Source organism: Elephas maximus, chromosome 2, assembly GCF_024166365.1.
Source record: "Elephas maximus indicus isolate mEleMax1 chromosome 2, mEleMax1 primary haplotype, whole genome shotgun sequence".
Classification (NCBI taxonomy): Eukaryota; Metazoa; Chordata; class Mammalia; order Proboscidea; family Elephantidae; genus Elephas; species Elephas maximus.
Genome location: NC_064820.1, coordinates 221,197,994 through 221,224,811, shown reverse-complemented (window position 1 = coordinate 221,224,811; position 26,818 = coordinate 221,197,994). Strand labels below are relative to the sequence as shown.

General features: G+C 45.0%; 1 protein-coding gene across 1 annotated transcript; it reads right to left on the bottom strand.

Annotated features, from left to right (window-relative positions):
- Nucleotides 1-1,816: 1,816 nt before the first annotated feature.
- Nucleotides 1,817-26,655, bottom strand: ETS2 (ETS proto-oncogene 2, transcription factor). The gene is made up of 10 exons (XM_049874851.1): nucleotides 26,438-26,655; nucleotides 21,365-21,436; nucleotides 16,295-16,406; nucleotides 14,981-15,100; nucleotides 14,217-14,417; nucleotides 12,390-12,473; nucleotides 10,572-10,796; nucleotides 7,689-7,952; nucleotides 5,155-5,273; nucleotides 1,817-4,264 (listed from the first exon to the last, which is right to left on the bottom strand). The coding sequence occupies exons 2-10, from the start codon at nucleotides 21,434-21,436 to the stop codon at nucleotides 4,049-4,051; spliced, it is 1,413 nt and encodes a 470-aa protein (XP_049730808.1). The 5' UTR covers nucleotides 26,438-26,655; the 3' UTR covers nucleotides 1,817-4,048.
- Nucleotides 26,656-26,818: the final 163 nt, after the last annotated feature.

Below are 26,818 nucleotides of genomic sequence, written 5' to 3'. Positions count from 1 at the left end.
AGGAGAGCACAGAAATGCCCCGTTGGGTTTCCAAGGCTATAACTCATTAAGGAAGCAGACAGCCACATATTTCTCCCTTGGTGCAACCGGTGGGTTTGAACCACCGACCTTTCAGTTAGCAGTCCACTGCTTTAACCACTGCACCAGCAGGGCTCCTCAGTGAAGCAGCTATTAAATATTCTTCTCTGTTCCAATTATACACCTATCTAAGGTCAGATTTTCTTCATATACATAATTAAAAGAACATACCCTAATGGATTGAATGCATTAGATATGAGACTCCAGCACTCTACTATTAAACCAGCCATTAGAGAATTGTAAAAAATGTAAAACAATGGCACTCACACTTTTGTCAAATAATTTTTTCATAAGAAAAAATGTTGTTTATGTCAACACGGACATGTACTAGCATGGTATTTTTAAATAAGTATTTTAAATTTTCTTTTAATTTCAAATAAGGTAAATATTGGTCAATGTAATCAATGAAGTGCTGCTAAATGTTTTACAACCAGCTTCCCGGGGAAAAGAAGCCCTGATTCGTAGCATTGGCTGATTTCCATGGTGTTAATACTCTCATTATGGCCTATTTCAAAATACTGACATGTTTCTAAGGAGCCCTGGTGGCTCAGTGGTTAGGTGCTTGACTGCTAACCGAAAGGTCGGTGGTTTGAACCCACCAGGCGCTCCATAGGAGATAGACGTGGCAGTCTGCTCCATGAAGATTACAGCCTCGGAAACCCTATGGGGAAGTTCTACTCTGTCCTACAGGGTCACTATGAGTTAGAATTGACTCAACGGCAGCAGATTTCTTGGTTGGTAACACGTCACTGACTGCAGAGTTGGGAAGAGACAAGGACAGTCAGCCCTCACTGGCTCCAGCACAGGACTGGATGTAACCCATGTGAGCTCAAGCTCTTTGGTGTCGTTACTCACTTCGAAGACTGTAAAGGAGTCCTGAGAACATGGAGTTTGAGAACAGATGTCCTGGGACCATCTATCTCATCTCAACATCAGAGGTCCAGCCAGAGGTCATGGAGAACCGTGGACTCATTTACAAAAATACCTTAACTTTAAATCCTAATGTACTTAATATAAACATCCTAAAATCACTGTCTTTTTTTTTTGTGTCAACCACCCGGCAAAGACAGAGACCTGGATCTATTACAATCCCTTCTTGGAAAAATTTTTCTTTTTAAGAAGCATTTTTTGGGGGGGGAGGGGGTCCGGGGCGGGGGGGAACTCCTTCAGGAAGGGCTCAGAGTTGGTTCTAGCTTTGTTATGGCTTACTATGCAATTTGAGTGTTGTTACCAGAGTCAGCTCTATGTACAACGAAACATTGCCCAGTCCTGCGCCATCTTCATGATTATTGATGTGCTCAAGTCCATTGTTGTGGCCACTGTGTATTCTGATTGCCTTCCAATCTAGGAGGCTCATTTTCCAGCATGATATTGAATATTCTATTATGATCCACAGTTTTCATCGGCTACTTTTCAGAAGTAGATTGCCAGGCCCTTCTTCCTAAACTTAGTCTACAAGCCTAAGTCTGGAAGTCTGAAACCATGGGTAACCCTGCTGGCACTTGAAATACCAATGGCATAGCTTCTAGCATCACAGCAACAGACAAGCAACCACAGAGCAAGCTGACAGACGAGTGGTGGAACCTGGGTGTAAAATCAGTTAAATGGAGATCTGACTCTTGATGATTCAAAGTTGCTGAGTTGGATCTGAATTTAATATCCTTAGTCCACCTCCTCCACGTTGGAGAATGAAAAGTATTTCAAGTTTATAAAAACAAATCACAAAATTTTTGTACCAAGACGTTTATTACTGCACCGAAAGCATTATAATGCACCTTAAGTCGAATTACATAAAACTGCCAGTTTTGTAGCTTAAAAAAAGGTTGATTAATAACAATTTCGTCTGCCCAATATATAATGAGCTGATGGCTAAGATTTCTTTTGGCAGCAAGATGTTTCTAGCTCCTCATCTGTTCAGGTTATAAACAGATGTTCGAGTGATAAATCGGTCCTACTTGAGAAAAACATCCTAAGCTTCAAAATGCTGGAAGCTGTCTTTTGTGGGCATATTTCAGTGGAGTCTCCCCAGTCCTGGCTCTGCTCTTTCCAGCTTGCCCTATGGCCCCATTACATGGACAATTCTTCAGAGATGAGGAAACCACGGCACAAGAGATTTAAGCTGTCTCTCCAAGGCCACATTGCTGGTAAAACCAGTCCGACGTTGAAACCAACTAGATTCGATTACGTATGAAAGGTCAAGAACACATGGCTGACCCAAGAGCTCCTTTGAAACAAATACAAATGTCTCCACCACAATCAAAACATTTTCTTCAAAAGAACTATTCCAATGCGTTCTCGTTCACATTGGCTTACCCTCTTCTCTGCCTCTAGCTAGTCTGCACCCGAGAAAATAAGAAAACTACGTGGCCGTGGACTCTCAGAAAAAAGGAGCAGTGTGTTATCCAGAGGGGTTGATGTGCTCAGCTGATAATTGAAAGGCTGGAAGTTTGAGTCCACCCAGAGGTGCCTTGGAAGAAAGGCCTGGCAATCTACTTCTGAAAAATCCGCCATTGACAACCCTATAGAACACAATTCTACCCTGACACGTGGGGTCACCATGAGTTGGAATTGACTTGATAACAATCTTTTTTTGTTGTTGTTATCCAAATAGTCCAAGACATGACCGATGAAAATGACGGGACCAGCCATGCTTCATTTATGTTCAAGAGGTTTAATAAAGGTCCCCTGCCCCTACCCCAGACTCATCAGCTCTGTTACAATATGTTTCACTTTACATGGAGCTGAGATAAAAATAAAGCTTTCTTACAAATTACATTTTTTTTTCCAGTGAATTACTTCTGCAGTAAAAATAGCTGCTACATAAATCCCTCCTGATCTCTGAAAAGGAGTCACATATTTCCAAAAATAGTATTCTTATTTTAATCACACAGAGTAACAGGGGGCAGGGGGAGGAAACATCTGGGCAGGGGGAGAGGTGCATTGGGAAAACAATCAAACTAAAAAATAAAATAAGTTTTGTGTAAAAACGGATTTAAAGACATGCATAGACGTGGAAAACATATGCCATCTGTCAAGAAAAATACTGCTTTTATAACTATTTACTTTTACATTACAATTAAAGGCAAAACCACAGGAGGCCAGATGTGCCCCCAGATAATAACATTAGTTTCTTGTAAAAAGTCCCAAATGTACAAAGTCCTTGCCAGATAATAACCATGGCAAACAAAAAACAAAACAAAAAAAGAGGGATTAACCCTTCAGACCTTATTCCTATAGGTATATTAAACGTCAATAGTGCACATTTTACAATTTCTCTTAATCAGCCCCTGGCAGATACAACCCTTTGTAAAATGCTCTATGTGCTATTGAAACAATGGAATCAACATCGGATGTCTGCGTTCTTCTTTCAAATACAGTTATATAATTATTTTAAATTACAATATACAATTTCTGTTAAATAGGACGGGTAGAGGATCTTGAAAACAATTAGAAGATTACAATAATATTTACAAACTCACTTCTGAAATGGCATGATTCTTTCCTTCCCCGCCTCCTACCCCTCTCAAAGAGAAAGCTTTTGCATTTGATATTTCTGGTCGCAAAAGGCGAAAGAAAACAAACACGCATACGTGTGTGCACGCACACGTGCCTTCTCCTTGCAAATTATAAAATAGCTGCACAATCTGGGGTCACACACAACGCCTGCTTTGAGCCCGCGTGGCCTCCCAGTGCTTCTTTCACAACTGTCTTAATTTAGGAGCATCATAAATAGCATTTTCCTGCTGGCAGACCTTTGAAGCAAGGAGCTGGACTGCCTTTCCGCGATGCCGAGCGAGGCAGCCTGGCTGGAGAGGCGCGGTTTCAGAGGCAATTAAGACCACTGCTCCTTGGTGATGTTCCTGGACATATTAAATCCCTTCTGTTCAAGGACCCTGGAGTGGCGGCCAGGACGGGCTTCCGATCGCAGTCACATGGGGCTGGGGCCCACTCAGGCAGTCCCCCCCGGGCCTCAGTCCTCTGTGTCAGGCTGGACGCCCAGGATGGCATGGAGCTCCTCAGGCGTGAAGCCAAGCAAGTTCTGCAGGTCGCAAACAAAGCGGTACACGTAGCGCTTCCCCGACGTTTTGTGGATGATGTTCTTGTCGTAATAGTAGCGCAGGCCGCGGCTCAGCTTCTCGTAGTTCATCTTTGGCTTGTTTTTCCTCTTTCCCCAGCGGCGCGCCACCTTTTGTGGACACAGAAAAGCATTCAATGCGATTCAGAGTTAAAGTCGAGGGAACGCTAGCGAGAGCTCTTCTGATTATGACTCGAATGCCTGCTCACGATAGTAGTCTGACAACTATCATGCACACAGAGGCTCAACCTATTCTCATGCACGTGCCAGGGGCCCCCTGCTCTGGGTCTTGTCAAGTGCACTATGTCCCTGGAGACGAGGGGTAGAGGGAGGGACAGCACTGGGCTCTCAAGCACTTCAGGCAGCAGACCATCCCAAGGGCTGGGAATCAGGACAGCCCTGAGACGAAGGAAATGCCGCAGGTTTCTCCACCTCCCGGGTTCCTATCCTGACCAGAACAGTGAGCAGCTGCCGAGTGGGATCTGAGTCACGTGATGTGACTCACTCCTCAATGTTCCTGTTCCCCAGTGGAACTGGGGAGGTGACAAATGATGCTCTCCCGGTGCCAGAGATCAAGGGCCTTCCTTAATTCTGTCCTGGAGGGACTGACATCAGAGCTGCCCTTGGCCTTCCGCCCCAGGCTCCAGGGCTCCTGGCTCCAACCTGTCAGGGCTGGTTCCAGTGCTGCCAAGCTCAGCTGGGAAGCCAAGCCAGGGATTTGTGTCCCTACATGGAAGAAGGGACTTCCCCAAGGCATTTTCAGATGGCGAAAACCTCACCTTGCAGCAGGGACTTTTTTATCAGACAACAGGGCAAGAAGGTGATGTTTACCCAGTGCCCATGTGATTCCTCGCCCACGTTGTCAATAGTCTAAATGCCTCAGGCAGCAGCGTTCTTATTTGTAGAGTTAACCCTTTCCTGTGCCCCAAGGACTGCATGTGGGAACCCAACAAGATGAAATCAGGGTTCAGAGCCCAGAGGTTTCCGAGGCCTGACCTTACCTCATCGGGGTCTGCAAGCTTAAACTCCCATCCATCCCCCGTCCAGCTAATGAATGGCTGGCAAGACTTGTCCGAGAGTAATTCCAACAGAAACTGCCACAGCTGAATAGGTCCACTTCCTGGGAGAGAGAGGCAAATGACACATTTTTATACATTTAAAATACAGCAAGGCCCTTATCAGTTTTACCACATGCTATCAGCTCCAACTCATGATGACCCCATGTGTGCAGAAGAGAACTGCTCTGTAGGGTTTTCAAAGTTGTGACATTTCAGAAGATCACCAGGCCTTTCTTCCGAAGCGCCTCTAGGTGAGTTCAAACCGCCAACCTTCTGGCTAGTAGTCAAGGAGCGCTTAACTTCACCACCCAGGGACTCCAAACAGCAAGGCTTTAGTCATCCCAATTTGCTGCTGATGGGTGCTGTTGAGTCAATTTCGACTCATAACTACCCCATGTGATCTTCACAGGAGCAGATCACCAGGTCTTTGTCCCACAGAGATTCTGGGTGGGTTCAAACCACCAGCCTTTAGATTAGTAGCCAAGCACCAAAACCAGTGCCGTCGAGTCGATTCCAACTCATAGGTACCCTAAGGGACACAGTAAAACTGCTCCATAGAGTTTCCAAGGAGCGCCTGGCGGATTCGAACTGCTGACCCTTGTGGTTAGCAGCCGTAGTACTTAACCACTACGCCACCAGGGTTTCCAGCCAAGCACCAGGGCTCCTTAAGGCATCCTAATTAAACTAGCTGATTTAAGACCGCAGACTGACTCTCTGAACTGAATTCCAACATGAAGGTACAACTCAAGGTGTTGGTGCCTTAATGGAATAAGTCTGGACACCACAGAAGAGGCTTCTTTGACACTTTCTACTCTGGAAGGTCACTCCACTAAGACAATCTTCCCCTTGGTTGCTGGGTTTGGTCTTTCAGGAAAAATTTAGGGCAAGCAACTCCTATTTGTTCCTTATATAAAAGCCTTCACCGTTTACTTCTGGAAACACAGTGGGATGGGGCAGGGGCAACTGAGGGACATTTCATCCCAAAGTGAGGTACATCCATGGTGGTTCCCATTCTGCTTAACCTTGTTGAGTGACCCTGGCTAAGTTACTCAGCCTCCCTGAGACAGGGTTTACTCAGCAGCCATGGGGGATAATACCCATTGCATCAGAGCTTCTGTTCGGTAAAGTATGGTTTGCAAACTGCTCTCCACATGCCTTTTGTTGGTTAGTATTGACAGCCACCACTTTATGAAGCATCACTGAGCTGTTTTAAAGATGAGGAGCGAGATGCGGCTCCAGACCAGGTGCCATCAGCATGGGGTAAGAGACACTGAGTCTTCCAACTTAAACGCCACCCTCTTCCCACCACTCCCCAAAACCTGATGGCTCTCATCCATGGAGTGCTGCTACACAGCACAAAGGGCTGGCGCTCTGGAACCAGTCAGAGTTGGGTTACCTATGTGGCTATGGGAGACCTGTCTACCTCTGAGCCAATTTCCCCATCTGTAAAATGGGCTAATACCACCACCCATGAGTTGGCAGAGTCCTTGGGTGGTGCAAATGGTTAAGCGCTTGGCTGCCAATGGAAAGGTTGGAGGTTTGAGTCTACCTGGGGTGCCTTGGAAAAAAGGCCTGGCAATCTACTTCTAAAAAATTAGCCACTAAAAACTCAATGGAGCACAGTTCGACTCTGACACACATGGGGTCATCATGAGTAGGAAATGACTGGCCAGAAGCTGGGTTTTGTTTTGTTGAGAGTTGGCAGTCAACAAATGGTAACTAACATTACTATCAAAATGAAAGGTAACACTAACACTATAGCTGTGTATTATCAGTACCAGAGCCCTGACTACAAAAACTACATCAGTTTTCACACTGTCTTTATATGTATCTAATAACATTTATAGGGTGTCTATTTTAGGTAACAGGAGAAAAAAAATGCCTACAAATTCTTATCTTACTCAATAAAAATTTTAAGGTTCTTTTTTAACCCACAATGGCTCCACATGGTCAAAATAAAAAAAAAAAGTACATTTAAGGACACAAGAGGTAATGAAAAAAAGTCTCTATATTTTTGCTGAAGTCCTGGAAACATCTAGTTGCAAAAACAGCTTTAATATTTGTCCCCTGCCTTGAAGAGCCTAAAATAGCTCTCGCCTAAACCTTAAAAATAAGATTTTAGAAGTGAGAAAAGGTCAACAGTCCCTGTATTGGTGGAGGCTGGCTCTGTGGCCCCTCCCTGATTCGGCCCCAGCCTAAGCCTTTTTGGTTCTGGGACATTCCTGGAGGGGGTGCGTCAGGACAAAGGACTCCACAGGCCCAGCCAATGCTCCCTGTTCCTCCTCTCTAAAATGCCGAGCACATCCCAGGTGGAAGAAACAGCTCGTGGATTTTCACAATCCAGGGATACAGCCAGCCATGCAATGTGGAGTGTACACTGGAACCACCCTGGATAAACATGGCACTTGGCAGGGCATGAGGTGGGGCAGCGGGTGTCACAGACGAGGCCAGCAGCAGGCCAAAAGGGCTGCACTCACCTGTGAAGCCGGCCAGCACTGCTGCAGGTATAACTGGCTTGCCCTGCTCCACGGGGTCACTTCTCTCCTGGATGTAGTCCTTGAACGACATGGTTGGCTTGTTGAGGCCGAGGGGCTGGCTGCAATCGTCCTCGAAGCTCTCAAAGGAAGGTACTCGCTGCACGTCGAGCAGGGATGACTGGCTGTTCCAGGACTGCAACAGCGAGTCTGAGCTCTCAAAGCTGTCTGCGGCGCTCTCGGCAGAGTCCTGGTCTCTGGGCTTACCTGGCAAAGAAAGACAACCAAGCACACACTTTGAGTCCTACAGTGCAATAAAAGGGGCCAGTCTACTGAGGAATCACTTCCGGATTGGTCTCAGGTTCAACAGCTCTACACTCTGTGGATATAGAATCTTTCACAGACTTTCAGAATGCTCCTGTCACCCCGTGCTTAATCCTTACAGTAAATACACTCTACCTGTCTGGGTGCTTAAAAGCCTGTGCGTGGCCATCTAAGATACTCCACTGGTTCCGCTGTCTGGAGAAGGGAGAATGAAGAAAATCAAAGATACAACAGAAAGATTAGTCCAAAGGACTAGCAGACCACATCTATCACAGCCTCCACCAGACAGGGTCCAGCAGAACTAGATGGTGCCTGGCTACCATCACTGACTGCTCAGACAAGGATCACCGCAGAAGGCCCCAGTCAGAGCTGGAGAAAAATGTAGAACAAAATTATAACTCACAAAAACAGACCAAACTTACTGGTCTAACAAGAGTATGGAGAAACCCCAAAAGTATGACCTCTGGACACCTTTTTAACTCAGTACTGAAGTCACTCCTAAGACTCGCCCTTCAGCTAAAGATTAAAAACAAACAAACAAACAAAAAACCCATTGCTGTCAAGTCGATTCCGACTAATAGCAACACTACAGGACAGAGCAGAAATGGCGCACAGGGTTTCCAAGCAGCGCCTGGTGGATCTGAACTGCCAACCTTTTGATTAGCAGCTGTAGCTCTTAACCACTACACCTCCAGGGGTTCCCAGCTAAAGATTAGACAGGCCCATAAAACAGAATAAGACTAAATGCGTACAGCCACCCACGGTATGGAAGAGACGGCAGCAGGGGACAGGAGAGCTGGTAATGGGGAACCCTGGCAACCAATGTCACAAAAGACTATGTTTATTAATTGTTTAATGAGAAACTAATTTGTTCTGTAAACCTTCATCTAAAGCACAATAAAAAAAGATACAAAAATAAAAATAATAATAAATATATCCCACAAATCACACCTTCCATCAACAGTAGAATGGAGAAATAAATTGTGGCTACATATAATGGGATATTAAACAGCAATCAACAGGGCACTGATGGCTCAGTGGTAAAATTCTTGCCTTCCATGAGGAAGACCTGGGTTCAGTTCCCAGCCAATGCACCTCATGTGTATTGCACCATCACCCATCTGTCAGTGGAGGCTTGCATGCTGCTATGATGCTGAAAAAGTTTGAGCAGAATTTTCTCACTATGATGAACTAGGAAGAAAGGCCTGGTGCTCTACTTACAAAAATCAGCCATTGAAAACCCTGTGAATCTCAATGGTCCGATCCTCAACTGGTCATGGGGATGGCACTGGACTAGGCAGCGTTTTCTTCTGTTGTACACGGGATCGCTATGAAGCGGGGGCTGACTCAATGGCAGCTACCAACAACAAAGCTTCATAAAACGGAATACTATACAGCAATGAAAAAGGGGGCATTGCTGCTATATATTCCATAACACAGATGAATCTCAGACTCAATCAAGACCAAAAGACAAGCACAAAAGTAAACAGTGTATGGTTCCATTTATATGAAGTTCCAGAACTAACCTATGATGAAAAAAGTCAGAATAATAGTCTCCTCTAGGAGTGGGAGCAGGGGTACTGGCTGAGAAGGGGCATGAAGAAGGCTTCTTGGGTGTTGGAAACTTCTCCATCTTCACCTGAGTGGTGGTTACATAGATATTATCAAAAAAAACAAACTTGCCATCGAGTTGATTTCGACTTATGGCAATCTCAGATGTTACAAAGTAGAACTGCTCCATAGGGTTTTCTTGGCTGTAATCTTTACAGAAACAGATCACGAGGCCTTCCTTCCGTGGTACCACTAGGTGGGTTCCAACCACCAAACTTTAGGCTCCTAGTCGAGCACAAATCGTTTGTGCCCTTGGTGGTAGAGTTAAGCGCTGGCCACTAGCCAAAGGTTAGTACCTTGAACCCACTCAGAAGTGCCTCCGAAGGCAGGCCTGGGATCTGCCTCCAAAAAACACCAGCCACAGAAAACCCTACAGAGCACAGTTCTACTCTGACGCACATGGGGTTGCCATGAGTCAGAATCAACTCCAAAGCGACCGCTAACACAGGTAAAAATTCACCGAGTTGTACAACTGTGTGTATGTTATGCATTTCCATTATAAAAACCCGTCACTTTCCCACATTTGTCCCCACCAAACACCCCATTACCCAGAAAACCGAGTGCCGTCGAGTCGATTCCGACTCATAGCAACCCTATAGGACAGGGTAGAACTGCCCCATAGAGTTTCCAGGGAGCGCCTGGTGGATTCGGTGGAGGAATTTAACCTCACGAGCAGGGGCTCTATCGTGTCCACTGGCACCCTCAGTGCCCGGACCGGTGCTGAGACACATTATGTGTCTGTTTGTTGAATGAACCGGTCATCCGTGTTAGCGACTGAAAGTCACTTAGAACATAGACTAGTACTTCAAATTCCTCTTTCAGTGGCTGAAAACAGGATGTATTTATTAAGAAAAAAAAAAAAAGCTCATTTCACTAATGTGATGACCTGCCAGCTCCCAGAATTAAACTGACACTGTTGTTTACAGGAACACTTGGATACATCAGTCTTACCGGAATTGTTAGGAAGCAAATTCAAGTTGCTTCCCGGGAAGTCCTGGCTGATGGGACAATAGCTGACACTGATGGTGTTGAGCCGTGACTTGGGGTACAGCTGGAGCTCCTGCTCTGAACTAAGGGTGCTGGGTGCAGGAGAGGGCTGACACAGGGTGTCCAGCAGGCTGGGTTTGGGGTAGTTCTGTGTCTGCATTCCATAGGGCGCCTGATCCACACCAAAACCTGGAACAATACCAGCAGACAGCTTTTAGCGAAGGTTAACATGGTAACTTAACTATCAAGGCCTTCTAAACCCTCGAACAACACCAAACACGCCCAGTTCTGCATGCTCTCCCCCTCCACAAAATCTTGGCAAAGACATGGGTTTTGGTGGCAGGTTGCCCCCTATGGACTAAGCCCTTTCCTTCTGAAACCATTTATCTTTGTAACAAAGAAACCCTTTTCTAAAATGGCAGCTGCTTCTGGACCCGGTACTCAAAGCCACAATGCTACTATCTCTGCACCTTGGTAGTTTACAGGGTGCTTTCACATGACCCTCAGGATCACAGGGGTCACTGCCTTTTTCAGCTCCTGGGGACACTAAGGCTCAAGAAGAAGTGATTGATTTACAAACATATCGTTTGTAAGGAGCAGAGATGAGCCTTGAAAACACATCTCCTGATGCCAAATCCAAGCATCCTTCTCCTTCTCTTTCATCATGCCTGCTTCCACCTAATTTCATCGGGAATAACTAATTTTCTGGAAACTAAAGAAAGCTCTCTTACTTTGACCCTGGATCAGGCAGGCAGAAGGCTCTCACTGTGCTCCATTTGGGAAAGACCTGCTGAGCAGGCCAACAGGTAAACCCCAGTGCAGGGTGACACAGACCAGGAGGTCCTCACCTGACCTGAGTAGTTTAACTTGAGACCTGAGTAGAATTAGAGACCTGGACCCATCCCATGAAACCACAAAGCTCTGATGATGTAGTTCTCCAGTCACCCACTCCCCACACTGACTAGGGAGGACCACCCCTTAACCTACCCTCAACAGCACCAGACACAGCTCGAATCCATGTGAAGTGTACGGCCCACTGCTGCAAAGGACCCACATTCCAAGAGAGCCCTTTTAAAACTCCAAAGCTCCAAGTAAACTTAGGATTCCTTTCCATGCTGTGCCTGCCCCTTCTCCTTTGCTATTTGTTGTAGTTGTTGTGTGCCGCTGAGTCAGCTCTGACTCAAAGCAACCTAATAGGACAAGGTAGGGCAGCTCCATAGGGTTTCTAAGGCTGTAGTCTTCACAGGAGTAGATTGCCAGGTCTTTTCTCCCATGGAGCCACTGGGTGGATTTGAACCACCAACTTTTTGGCTTGCAGCCGAGCACTTAACCATTGTGCCACCTGAGCTCTCTTCTTTGCAATACTGGCTTATTACATGGCCACAGCCATCAGCTCACTTAATTCTGCCCCTCGCGCTCTGAGCTGCCTAGATCGGCACTGCCCAGTAGAAAGATAATGTGAACCACACTTAGAAAGTAAATACAGGTGAAATTAATTTTCGTATCTTTTTTCACCTAAAATGTCAAATAGCATCATTTTAATATCCAATCAGTATTTTGTAAAATTAGTAAGGAGGTACTTTACTTTACAATCTTTGTTTCATACGAAGACTTTAAAATTTGGTATGATTCTATCCTCACCACACATCTCAAAGTAGCCGAGCCATATTTCAAGTGCTTACTAGCCAAGTGTGGCTACAACATGAAACAACGCAGGTCCAGACTATTCCACTACAGAGTCCAAATCTAAGAGGATGACTTAATAAAATCAATTGGACTAACCTATTGAATTGCTACTAATCCAATGAGGAACAGAGTTGAGGTGTGAATTTTCTTCATACGATTCTTCTGTCTTTTCTTGGGTTTCTGAAAAATAGACACAGGATACCTAAGGTTGCAACTCTAAGTAAAAACTAGATGAGAAAAAAAAAGTTACTTTCTGAATTACTGTTCTCTGGTTGTTTCAGCTGGCATGCATTTAGTGCTTCGTGTTCAATGTGATGGTGTACCGCTCCGTGTATACCCACTTTGGGCCACCATGATGTCTACTGCAAAGAACTAGACGGAGCGTATCTATTTTTCTAATAACCAGGAAAAAGTTTTCCAAAACAAACACTGTCATTGGAAAAGAAGATGATAGATCTAGATGATGTCCATAATTCATTCAGTTATTCAAAAAATAGCTGAATATTTATGAAGTCTTTATAAAGTATTATCGGAAACCCTGGTGGCGTAGTGGTTAAGAGCTTGGTTGCCAACCAAGGGGTTGGCAGTTTGAATCCACCAGGCGCTTCTTGGAAACCCTGTGGGGCAGTTCTATTCTCTCTTATAGGGTCGCTATGAGTCAGAATCGACTCAACAGCAGTGGAGTTTTTTGGGTTATCTGGACAAGGAGATGAGAAAACAGTACATCAACAAGAAAGACACAGCTCGAATCCATGTGAAGTGTACGGCCCACTGCTGCAAACCCTAGAAGTTTCTCAAAAGTGCCACAAGCATTACAAAGACAGATAGGGTTCCATGAGAGTCTGTAACAGGAGACGTATTTGCCCAAGAGCTTTGAAAGGGAAAAGGTTGGTCTCTCTGTGTATGTTCACTTACCTATGGCTACACTTAACCATATATATACCCACAAGCCCAAACATACACAAACTCGCACCTCTGAGTAACAGCAAAATACCCCCAATTTGCTAATAATCAGATTCAGCAGAAACCTGTCAGATAAGACCTGTCCAATTTCAGAGAAAATTGGGGGTCTTTAAAAATAAGAAAAAAGTATTTTATGTCCCTGGGCCTTGGAGGCCATAACTAAAAAGAACTGGTGGTTGCATTCCTAAGGCCCCTGAGTCTATTATAACCATGGAATCTCGGTGTGCTTAAAACCAATTCAATGAGGGATGTTTCCCTGAATCCACAGATGTGCTAATTTTCTTATTTTAAAATTAAATGATCCATCACTGTACCTTTTTTGAACTCAATGTATTTTTAACACTCATCCGAATACTCTTTTAAGGACTGAATCAAGATTTTCTCTACATTTGGTGAGATTTCTATTGTCAATGGTGAGTTTTGGTATAATATGTCCATGTAGAAATACAAATCAACTACTTACCCAAATGTTTAAAAATATAACAAACCCCACCCACCCCTCCAAAATTAGAACTTCAGATTCCACCTGGACTTAGGAAATTTTAGTTCGAAATTCAGAGAGTTTATCTGACTGAATAAAGGCTCCTTTTGCTTTGGGCTGACTTATCTCTTTCTGCTTTGCAGGGTGAGCCCACTGAACACACAGATCTTTGATGCTTTTTATACCTGAATCAACACATACTCCCATGATGAATACAGTCTGGCAATCGTGAACAAATGAGTGACTAAGGCAATTGCCTTGTGACTATACTTGATGCTACTACACACACACATACTTAAGTGGAAGAAAAATCTATAATCACCGCCATATACCCGACTCATTCAAGTGGTGTTTTCAGGCAATTTATTTTAAGTCATTTGAAACGCCAAACCTACAGCTGAAAACCATCGGCCCCTCCCCCCACTCTTCCCTGCCACGGCTCACCCAGATGAGGAGGAGACAAGCCATTCATCTGGTACCTTTGATTAACTGCTCCAGATGTTCCCAGAGAATGTCGCCCACAAAGTCAGGTGCCAGCTCCAGAAAGCGCTCCTTGCCAAGGTTGCACAAGACCTGGCCAGTCATGCCAAACCTCTGGAGGTTGACGTTCACCAGACTGAACTCATTGGTAGCCCAGAGAAGCCACTGGCATACTTGCTGCTCACTCCACAGCCAAGGATCTAGTGGGGAGGGAAGAAATGATGTAACAAAGGGAAAGAATGCAAGGAGGCAGTGAGACCAGAGTCACCCTGATTTATAACCATCAACAAAATGAGCAAGACACCATTACAATATGCCCAAGATGAATTCTAAGATGCTAACAATGATTCCCTCTAATGTGTATTTAATGAGAGCTGGATCATGCGTTCAGCTGAGTATGCCGAAATAAAAACTGGTTCAGGTTAACGACATATACGCTACTGTTTTGCAAGACGCTCTCAGCAAATCCAAAAAATAAATCAAGATGAAGCAACTGCTGTCAAATTCATTCGTCTACTACAATGCAGATTCAGAAAAAAAAACAAAAAAACCAAACCAGTTGCCACTAAGTCAATTCCGACTCTGGCAACCCCACGTGTGCAGAGTAAAACTGTGCTCCACAGGATTTTTGAGACTGTGACCGGAAGCAGCAGGTGGTCAGCCTTTCTTCTGAAGTGGGAGGGTTTGAACCACCAACCTTCTAGTTAGCTGAGCGCTTAACCATCTGCGCCACCCAAAGACTCAAACAAGTGACTCTACTTACTCTTTGGGATGCCGAGGCGGCGCTGCTCCTTCTTGAAGCCACTGAAGGTAGCTTTTAAGGCTTGACTCATCACAGCCTTGCTGCATGGTGTTAAGAGAGGCAATTCACAGTTGGCGGACTCTAGAGAGAAAGCCCCCAGAGTCATTAGTACTTCAAAATGGTAATATCAGATGCAGGCTTAGCGAAGAAAATTTAAGATTCCAGGAAAGAACAATTTCGACTTTAAACTTTAACATAATTCCTTAGAAGAGTACAAATATTAGCAAAAGAAATCTTTGGTATTGAGAAAACATTATACATCTCATAACCACACTTATTTAAAAAAAAAAAATCTAAAATATAACTCAAGTTTATGTTACAAAGCTTCCTAAAGTGGATATGCATTAGGTAAAATTTCTATCCAAGTCTATTTTAAAAATTTTATGCAATGAAAGAAACTGCATGGTGTTTGGTCAAAAGGCTTAATGGACTGTGAGTGCATAATTTTAAAGTTACTTCCATTAAACTAAGCGACAAGTGAAAAGACTTTCAGCATAATATGAAAATACAACACTTAGCACATGTAAAGGGGACATGTTCAACTCTTAAAACAAAAAATCTCTGGATTTCCTCAGCAATTTGAAAACGATAAAACTGACATATGACATTATGCTCATGCAAGTGTATGGGTGTTAATTAATTTTCTGGGCTGTGTCTTCTAGCACCTACTTCATATGACAAAGTAATCTCTGGAATGTTTCCAACTAATAACTCTACCATAGCAATTGCAGACATGTCATCTGACATGTTAAAAAGAATACATAATGACAAGAAGAAGTACAGAAATAAATAGATGGGCAAAGAGTAGCAGAAATCATGTGTCACTCCAAAACTCCATGCAGAGATGCTTTAAATAATGATGTAAACTCAGAACTAAATGCTAGTGTGCATTTTAATGTCCACTGTTTTATGTCTGGTTTGCAGAGTGGACCAGGGAGATAAATACCCAGCTTGGAAACATCAATAACGGAAACCCCAGGAATTCCACTGCAGTTCATCAACCGCAGCGTATTGGCTCTAACTGGGCTGTGTCTCTGAGTTGGAACTGACTTGACAACAATGGGTTTTCAGGTGTCTTTTACACATAAAGACATCAGAATCATCGGGGTTCAGATGAAAGGAAAACTGCCTTCTCCCAGGTCCAGAGCCTCTACCTGACTTTTCATACCAAAGATTCAAGATAACAACATTCACCAATATGAACTGTCATCTCTTTATTCACTGAACTACTTAGGGAAATCACACATAATTTGTCAAGTCTGAGTAATGAATTACCATGAGAAATTGAATCCAAGCCTGTTGGTACTTCTTGGAGTGTCTGCTCTTCATTTAGTGACGGGAAAACAGCAAACAGGGACATATCAAAAGTGTCAAAGGCTGGCTGGCGCTGTGAAAACAGATGGAAAAGGAAACTGAAATGCAAAATTTTCACGCATTTAATGACCTGTTTTAAAAGGGGTCCCTGGCTAACCTTAATGATTTAAAAAAAAAAAAAAAAACCTTAATGATAGACCCTGGTTAAACTGGCATTTGTATATAGAATCAACCAATCAGTTCTCTAAACGGATTTTTAAAATGATCAAAGTGACTGAAATAATTCTATCTTACTCTGGATTATTTCATCAATATCACAGTAAGAATGACTGGGGTTTTGTTTTAATGGGTTAATCAATTTAAATTAATAAATAAACAAACCTAAAAATAATACCATCTTGGGAGGACAGTGTTGGGAGGAACCTCAGAAATCACTTCATCCAAACACCTGGCCCTTCTGCTAAAAAAAAACAAAAACCAAACCCGTAGCCATTGAGTCGATTCCGACTCACAGCTACCCTATAGGACAGATCAGAACTGCCCCATGGAGTTTCCAAGGAGCGCCTGGTGGATTCAAATTGCTGACCTTTTCAGTTGGCAGCCTCCTGCTAAATCAGAGAAATTCAAAAAAATAACCCTTGGCAGAGCAGATTTAGCATGCTGCAGCTAAAACAAAAAGCAAAATATTAAATAAAAACTGAAAATGAAATAAATTACTGTATCTTTGGATTTATTCTAAAATATTTACCATGAAACACTTTAACTGAAACAAAAGATTTTTTCCTCAATTCCAATGGTCCAGAAAACTGTAATACATTGAAAAAACCCCTTAAGGTTTAATTTTATAAAACTATAGCATATTAAAAAGAAGCCCCCAAACACTAAGATGACTATGATTAAGAAAAACAGAAAATAACAGATGCTGGCGAGGACGTAGAGAAATCGGAACCGTCACCTACTGCTGATGGGAAAATGTAAAATACTATCGTTGCTGTGGAAAATAATTCGGTGGAAACTGAAGGGGTTAAAGACAGAATTACCCTATGACCCAGCAATGCCACTCCACTCGATGGAGCTGGTTCCGACTCATAGCAAACCCTATGTACAACAGAACAAAACACTGCCCATTTCTGCACCATCCTCATAGTCCTCACAATGCTTGAGCCCACTGTTGCAGCCACTGTGTCAGTCCCTCTCGTTGAGGGTCTTCCTCTTTTTCACTGGCCCTCTGCTTCACCAAGCATGATGTCCTTCTCCAGGGACTGGTCTCTCCTGATAACATGTTCAAAGTATGTGAGATGTAGTCTCACCATTCTTGCTTCTAAGGAGCATTCCGGTTGTACTTCTTCCAAGACAGATTTGTTCATTCTTTCGGCAGTCCATGGTATATTCAGTATTCTTCAACAACACCACATTTCAAAGGTGTCAGTTCTTCTTCAGTCTTCCTTATTCGTTGTCCAGCTTTCGCATGCGTATGAGGCAACACAAAATACCATGGCTTGGGTCAGGCGCACTTTAGTCTTCAAAGTGACATCGCTGCTTTTCAAAACTTTAAAGAGATCGTTTGCAGCAGATCTGCCTAATGCAATGAGTCTTTTGATTTCTTGACTGCTGCTTCCATGGCTGTTGATTGTGGATACAAGTAAACTGTAATCCTTGACAACTTCAATCTTTTCTCCAATTACCACGATGTTGCTTATTGGTCCAGCTGTGAGGATTTTTGTTTTATGTTGAGGTGTAATCCATAGTGAAGGCTGTGGTCTTTGATCTTCAGTCCTCCTCACTTTCACCAAGCAAGGTTGTGTCATTTGCATAATGCAGGTTGTTAATAAGTCTTCCTCTGATCCTGATCCCTCCGTTCTTCTTCGTATAGTTCAGCTTCTCAGATTATTTGTTCAACACATTGAATAAGTCACAACCCTGACGAATACCTTTCCTGACTTTAAACCACGCAGTAACCCTTTGCTCTATTCGAACGACTGCCTCTTTCTTGATCTATGTACAGGATCCTTACGAGCACAATTAAGTGTTCTGGAATTCCTGTTCTTCACAATGTTATCCATGATTTGTTATGATCCATGTAGTCGAATGCCTTTGCATAGTCAATAAAACACAGGTAAACATCTTTCTGGTATTCTCTGCTTTCAGCCAGGATCCATCTGACATCAGCAATGATATCCCCTAGTTCCACATCCTCTTCTGAATCTGGCTTGAATTTCTGGCAGTTCCCTGATGATACACTGCTGCAGCCACTTTTGAATGATCTTCAGCAAAATTTTACTTGCGTGTGATATTAATATTGTTTGATAATTTCTGCATTCAGTTGGATCACCTTTCTTGGGAATAGGCATAAATACGGATCTCTTCCAGTTGGTGGCCTGGTAGCTGTCTTCCAAATTTCTTGCCATAGACAAGGGTGCACTTCCAGTGCTGCATCTGTTTGCAGAAACATCTCAATTGGTATTCCGTCAATTCCTGGAGCCCTGTTTTTCATCAGTGCCTTCAGCGCAGCTTGGACTTTTTCCTTCAGTACCATTAGTTCCAGATCATATGCTACCTCCTGAAATGGTTGAAGGTCAACCAATTCTGACAAACCGACAAACTCATGGGGGCTCCTAGGTATACACCCAAAGAATTAAAAGCAGGAAAGCAAACAGATATTGTACCCCAATGTTCACTGCATCACTATTCACAATAGCCAAAAGGTGGAAACAGCCAAAATGTCCGCCAACAGATGAATGGATAAACACAATGTGATATATCCACGCAATGAAATATTACTCTGCCATCAAGAGAAGTAAAGTCCTGATGCATGCTACAACATGGCTGAACCTTGAAAACACCATGCTGAGTGAAATGTCAGTCACAAAAGGACAAAAATCGTATGATCCCACTTACATGAAACATCTAGAACAGGCTAGTGTACAGAAACCAAAGTTTATTAGCAGGTGGGAGGGAAGGGGAATGGAAGGCTCAATGCTTAGGGGACACTGAGCTTCTGTTAAGGGCAATGGAAAATTCGGGAACAAGGTTACTGGTGAGGGTTGAGCAACATGACAAACACAATTCACGTCACCAAAGATTAATGACACGTGAAGACTGTAGAAATGGCAAATATTCTGTTATCTATAAATTTACAAAAAGAAAAAGACAATCCCCCAAATCAATGAAAATAGGTGTAAAGTTAAACGTCTACAGCTTAGGGGAAAGAAGAGACACAGGGAAAAATAAAAAGCTCACATCGTGTCCATTTCCGACAATCTCCTGTAACTTTGCTAAAGAAATTTCCTTTGAAGTAAGCTTTGTTTACACACATCAGATAATGTCTTGACTCATACTTGCCTCACTTGTGGAGGAAAGAAACATGAAGAAAGGTTCTATTTTCCAATATAAACTGGAAATCCTATGTTATGTGTGATACAATGACCCATCAGTTGAGTCATCAATCAAAAAAAAAAAAAAAGTATAACACATTTACAAATAATTATCAGTTTCTGTGCTTCCTTTTTCGGAAAAGGCAGAACAATGAGTGATGCATCGCAAAGAAAGGCAGGCAGAAGCTGGAACCCAGCCCCAAAACCCCAAGACAATGACGTTCAATTGCCCAATACATCTCAGATCTGAGAGGGGAAACCAATCAAGCAAGTGCAAAATACTCATCTGGTTTTAAAAGCTATTTTTACAACAGGCCTAACTCTGGTGAAATATCCAGTAGATTTTTTAAATTCTCACCAGCACAGCCCAGGTGACTAAGAAATGCCTTTCATGACTGTAATTTCTGCTTTTTTTTTTTTTTTTTAAACCAGGGAGCCAAAGAACAATATAAATTTCTGCTGCATTATTTAAACACATCTATTTCAGCAATGACTGAAATTGCATACGCGTCATCGAATTCTTTTCACTTACAGAAGAATTCTTCTTAGGGGGTGTGGGCTTGACTTAATCTAATTTCTTGTGCGTTTCTTCCATGCTTCAAACATCTGCCCAACTCGAACAAGAAAACTCACTAGCCTGAGATTAATGACCTTCGTACTACTAGAAAAAAACCAAACCCACTGCTGTCGAGTTGATTCCGACTCATAGGAGCCCTATAAGACAGAGTAGAACTGCCTCATAGAGTTTCCAAGTGCCTGGTGCATTCAAACTGCCAACTTTCCGTTAGCAGCCATAGCTCTTAACCACTACGCCACCAGGGTTTCCCGTGCCAATTTCCAGCTCTTTGGGTTATACTGGACAGACAACCTCATAATGATATACGAAGAATATATAACATGCCTGGGATAGGTTATTATTATACAAGGCACTAAGTTTTGAGGAGGCTGGTCTTAAAATTACTGCTTTAGAAGCGTGTTTCCTACATAATGCCAAAAAACAATCCGCTCTCACCATCACGTTTGGAGAAGGCAAATGGGAAATGATGTTTGCACTGCTAAGAGTGTTCCTAAAAGCAATTAGGATAGAAACTACATGGGATCTGTTTATGCAGAGAAGGCGTTTTCATCTTTATATTTTTTTGGGGGGTGGGGGTTATGTAAACAGACGTCCTTGTTCTCTGCTCCCCGGAAAGGCGCCTCTGGCTCCTTCTGATGGATGCGGCAGCAACAGCAGGTCCGTGTGCCCCTTCTAATTCTTTCATTTCAGTTCTCAAACAGCCTATATGTCACCCAAGGAAACTCCTGAGTGGCTAGTAATACAGTAAAAAGAGCCTCTCCAGCTCTGCTCAACTGAGAATCACAGGCTTTTCTCCTTGGAAGGAGCCTCAGAGATAAACCACAAAGGCCTTACCATCTGCAAGTTAAACGGTTCCGTATCTTGGAAGGCAAATAGAGCCATCGAGAAACCCATTTGAAAGACTAGAAAACTGAGGCCCGGAGCGAATAAGCCAAGAATTCAGAGTCACAGAGCCAGCAATTTAAAATCAGGAAGACAAGACTAGAACCTTTCCTCTGGGACCCAGCCCATCATTCACACCCCTAAAGACTGACTTTTCCAATTAGTTTTTTCTTTCTAATTAAAGACTTGATCACTCACCTTGAGTGTCCCTCTGTAACTATTAGACACAGGGGCCACCTGGTCCATGTTCTTGAGTCCAAAATCATTCATCTTAAAAGAGAGAAAGAAAGAGGGTCAAAGGCAAGCATGTTTAAAGAAGTACACTTCAAAGATGTGTATGATTCCGACTCATAGCAACCCTACAGGACAGAGTAGAACCGCCTTGTGAGTTTCCAAGGAGCAGCTGGTGGATTCGAACTGCCAACTTTTGGTTAGCAGCTGAGCTCTTAACCACTATCCCACCAGGGCCAAAAAAAAAAAAAAACCAAACCCACTGCTGTTGAGTCGATTCCAACTCATAGCCACTGGGGCAGGTAATGCAAAATTGAACACCAGAAGTTCTTATTTTAAAGGCCATCAAATATCTCAAGCCGAAAGCGCTTCTCAGGACAACTAGCGGGTATGCTATTTAGATAACTGAACACTAACGCTGTTTCCCCACTGAATTCCACTGAGATATGAGGAACCAGATACACAGATAAAGTCACTTTCTGGCAGCCTCCCAAGGGAATCTTGCCAGGGTTGCTGTGCAAGGGGGACTGTCTTTCCAGGGACAGAAGGGGAGGAACTGCCCTGTTAGTTTGGGGACTGGGCCTGGGTGGGCACCTCCTGTCTGCACAGCTGCACAGCCTGCGCCAATGGGTGAGCCCAAGGGCGTCTGTGGAGGGTGCAGGCCCCTGGTAGCTCCCGGGGGGTCCAGATCAAGGAATGCTTGCTGGAAAGACTCCTCCCTCCTCTCCACCCTAAGTTATGAGGAAGCACACAGCCAGGAAGGGTATAGAACAGAGAGCCCACTGCTTCAGCCCAAACCCTCTTGCATCATCCCAGAGCCTCCTGCTCTGGTAACACAAGCTGAAAATATTTCTGCTTTGTGCACTGCTCAGCTGTGCATTTGTACAAGAGGAAGCGATTCTGGCAATGGCTCAGCCTCACTTGCTTCTTATACTAGGCCTGTGCTGTGTACAGCAACCACCAGCCCTGGACGCTTGACACTTGGCGTTAGTGAACTGAGATGTATTATAACCTAAAAGCTGGTGGTTTCAATCCACCCAGCAGCACCACTGAAGAAAGGCCTGGCAATCTGCTTCCATAAAGATTATTGCCAAGAAAACCCTACAGAGCAGTTCTGTTCTGTAACACTTGAGGCTGCCATAACTCAGAACTGACTTGACAGCCACAGGGTTTGGTTTTTTGGTTCTAGGTATAAAATACACACTGGATTTCAAAGACTTAGCAGGAGAAAAGTAAAATGTTTCAGTAATAATTTTTATATTTACTGCATGCTTATACAATGTCTTGAATATAGTAGGTTAGATGAAATTTACTGAAATTAATTTTACCTGTTTATTTTTAACATGGCTATTAGAAAATAAAAAATGACATACGTGGCTTGCAACTGGACAGTGCTGTAACAGGCTGAAAACTTATTTAAAACACCAAAAAACCAAACCCATTGCTGTCGAGTCGATTCCGACTCATAGCAACCCTATAGAACAGAGGAGAACTGACCCATTGGGTTTCCAAGGAAGACAGGTGGATTTGAACTGCTGACTTTTTGATTAGCAGCCATAGCACTTAGCCACCGTGCCACAAGGGCTCCCAAAAGTTATTTGGGGACCCTAAAACTGCTTGTCTGGACAGGAAAGTTACATAGTAATAAAAAAAAAAATACTACCAGAGTGTTAAACAAAACGTTAATGACTAAAACTCATTTTCGAATTACCAGGGTTAGTACCGATGATGGAGTTTCTGAGTGGTGCAAACAGTTAATACGCTCAGCTACTAACCAGAAGTTTAGAGGTTCGAGTCCACCCACAGGTACCTCAGAAGAAAGCCCAGGCAATCTATTTCAGAAAAATCAGCCTCTGAGAACCCTACGGAGCACAGTTCTACTCTGACCCACATGCAGTCACCATGACCCGGAGTCAACTGGATGGCAGCTGGCCTAGCACAGGTGACAGCAACCTTTACCTCGAGGGGCATCCCTCACCCTCCCTGTTCCATGGCTACGGAACTGAAGGTCCATAACAAAGTTGTATGGGGGCACCCCTAACCTGCCCCCACTCTACTGGGTGCTCCCACCTGTAACAACCAAGAACTTCTAGGAGTTAAAATACTCGGCAATTTATATAACTTACTGGAAGCAGCAATTAGCCTATTCCCATGTAACTATTTAAATTCAACTGTGTGCTTTCTTACTTTCTCTTTATGAACAACATTATAACTAAAACACACCTCCCAACAACCCTGCCACCCAACACTAACACACATGGGGTTGCCATGAGTTGCAATCAACTCGATGGCAACTGGTTTTGCTGGGCTCTGGATACTGGAGACACACACACACACCCCTAAAATGGCAGTGTGGGAGGCAAGAGACATTGGAAAGGCTGTAAAGTCCCTTGCCCTGAAGGTAATTATCACAGCAGCCAAGACAGGAGAGAGAACACCTTGATAATCACCCCATGGGTGGGTGGGAGGGGAGGGTTGTTCTGGGATCAAAAGTGGCCACGCTGGATCAGAATCTCCATCTTGTCACTTCTGCCGTCCGCATTTCTCAAGAATCAGTGCTCACTGCTAAGGCTCGCCAGCGCTGACAGACGCCTACTCACTCAGCCCTAAGCACCCTTTCCCTGAACCTCCCCAACATCAGGGCTGGAGACAGTGTGCCATCTTGTAGGGAGGCACTGGAGGCCCAGGTGTTAACTGGCCCTGGATCAACAGCTACCACGGGGCTACTAAGGAGCAGACGAGGGACCAAATCCCCGTTGCATGTGGTCCTAACCCACTGTGCCAGGCACGTGCCCTTCTGCCTCCACATCACCATAAGGCAGAGACAGCAAACAGATACTATGACAGTAGGCCCGAGCCAAGACAATAGACATCTTGGGTTTGTCCAGTATCTATCCAGAACCCAGCAAAACCAGCTGCTGTCGAGTCAACTCCAACTTATAGCAACCCATGTGTGTGTCAGAGTAGAACTGTGCTCCACAGGGTTTTCAATGGCTAATTTTTTGGAAGTAAATTGCCAGGCAGGCCTTCCTTCTCTGGGTGGCCTCGAACCACCAACCTTTTGGTTAGTAGGCTGCCGGCTTTATCCTACATGTTCTAACTTCACAGAGACTGACAGAGAAAGGCTGCGGACGGCCACGGAAAAGCTCTGCCTAGCTTTTGTGTACAAATACCGAGAGAAAAGGCAGCCTACCCCTCCCACATAAAGAGGTATAATTACTAGCTACAGAATAGAATTCTTTTGTTGTCCAGCTCTTAATGAGTTTTGTAAAAAAACCATGTAGAATCAAAGAGCTCGACTAAATGGTTTCAGGCAGACACATCACTAATCAAATTTAAGTTCACTTATTTTACTCAACACAGCTTGTTAAAGTGACAGGCATGCCAAGTTCCTCCACATTAATCAACTTCATGTTTAGGTCATTTCGGTGTTGCCATACTGATCACTGCTTTTGAACCAAAAAAAGGGGGGGAAATGGCAGAACAGAATGGCCGACAGTGGTAACATTCGAAAAGAGGACAACCTGCCAGACGGCAGTACCCTTATTAGAACAAATAATCAGTTATGTGAGATCAGAACACAGGTTTGCACTTAGGTAAATCTTAAGAAAAACAAAATGAAACAAGCCTTTCACACTTTTGAAGGTACCTTTTGCTTTTTTCACTTGGAAAGTTATCAGTTTAGAGATGAATGACTAATCTCAGGAATGAGTGTTTGAATCGATTTCCCTGCGGGATACGCGGTGCTAACATTTATTGTACTGCGATGTTACTCAGAATTTTAATAAACCTTAACTTAGAGATTTATATGGGTGATTGCTGGCGGTGTGGGCAGGCAGCTAACACACATCACTTCCATCCCATGGAACACATGTAATCTCTTGCTGGTGAAATAAAATAAATTACTCCTATCTCCAAAGGGGCCTGCTCACCTATTTACTTTCTAAAGTAGCACAACTGCTATTTCAGTCTACCCTGAAATTTAGAACCGTCTAGCATTAAAAGCCTCCTGAACTTAAAAAAAAAAAGAAACCCAAAGCCCCCAAATACACATACGCAAACGCTCACGATTACTCTTTCCTTCAAAATACTTCAAGAAAATAAAGGCAGCCTACGCCTCCCGGTCCCCCATTCCCTCACCAATGTCGGCCGAGGGGACCCCGAATCCAGAGGTTTTCGGGCACCCGTAAGGGTTTCGCCCAAGCGGAAGGACAAGAGGGCGCCACCCGTTCACCCTCCTGGGGCCTCCCTCGCCTGCCGCCCGGGCTGGGCCCTGGACTTGGCCGAGCAGTTGGGGACCCTGCGCTCCGGGGTGCCGTAGCATTTCCGCTTTACGCGCCGGGGCCCCCCCTCCCCGATCCGGGCAACCTCCCTGCCGGGCCCGGCACCGCCCCCCAGAATGGGGCGCCTGAGAAAGTCTCCCACAAAGCCGGGGCGCGCCTGGGCCGGGAAGCCCGTGGACTGCGCGCGGGAGCTACCCGGACACCCTTCTGCGTTCTCAACGCCCTTAGTGAATTCAGGCGCCCTGGGCACCCGCAGGACGAGAAACCTGGGCAAAGAACAACCCCACCGGGCCCGGAATGCCTTTTAGAAAACAAAGCCAAGCAAAGCGAAACAAGACCCGCACCCCGCCCGGGAGGCCGCCCGGCGACCCGGCGGCACCGCCCGAGTGCGCAAGGCCCGGGCCGGCACGTCTCGGGGCCCCGGGCAACCTCGCCCGGGCACCTCGGCACTGACCCTGCCGCCGGGCCCTCGGCCGCTCCGCCACCCCCAAGGCCACTCGGTACCGAGAAAACAAGCCTGTGAGGATAACTCAGGCGCACGCCCCTCGGATTCTAAGAGGACCGCCACCCCGACCCTGACCCCCTGGTTCACTCCAGGATCCAGATCTTGGTGTCGCCTGCGTCTCCCGTCCCGTTTCTGGGTCACCCCTACCAGGGAAAGGAGCCGGGCGCAGGAGGCGGTTCTCAGCGGACGCCTAGCCGGCGCCCTCCAGGGTCTGCGGCGCGGTGGGGGCTCCAGGAGGGACCCCGCTCTTACCCCTGCGGGCAGGCCGGCGCGGACGGAGGCGGCGGTAACTGGGTGCGCGCCAGGCGAGGGCGAGGGCGAACGCTGAAGACGCGGGGGCCGCGGACCGGGTGGCGGACGGGGGCGCTCCGGGGGTTGCGGGCGGCAAGCCGGGCTCTCGACCTAGGGTGCACCGTGTTCCTCGCGGCAGCAGGAGGAAATACCGGCCCGTCCCCTCGCGGCGCAGCTCTTCAGGAGCGCGAAGAGGAGGGACTAAAGAGGGGAGGAGACAAGGGGAGGAGGGGAGGCGGAGGGACGGGAACGGGGGAGGGGACCAGAGGAGGAAGGAGGTCGGGGACAAGGGAAAGGAAGAGAGGGAGGGGGAGGAGAGGAGAAGAGTAGAGAGGCAAAGGA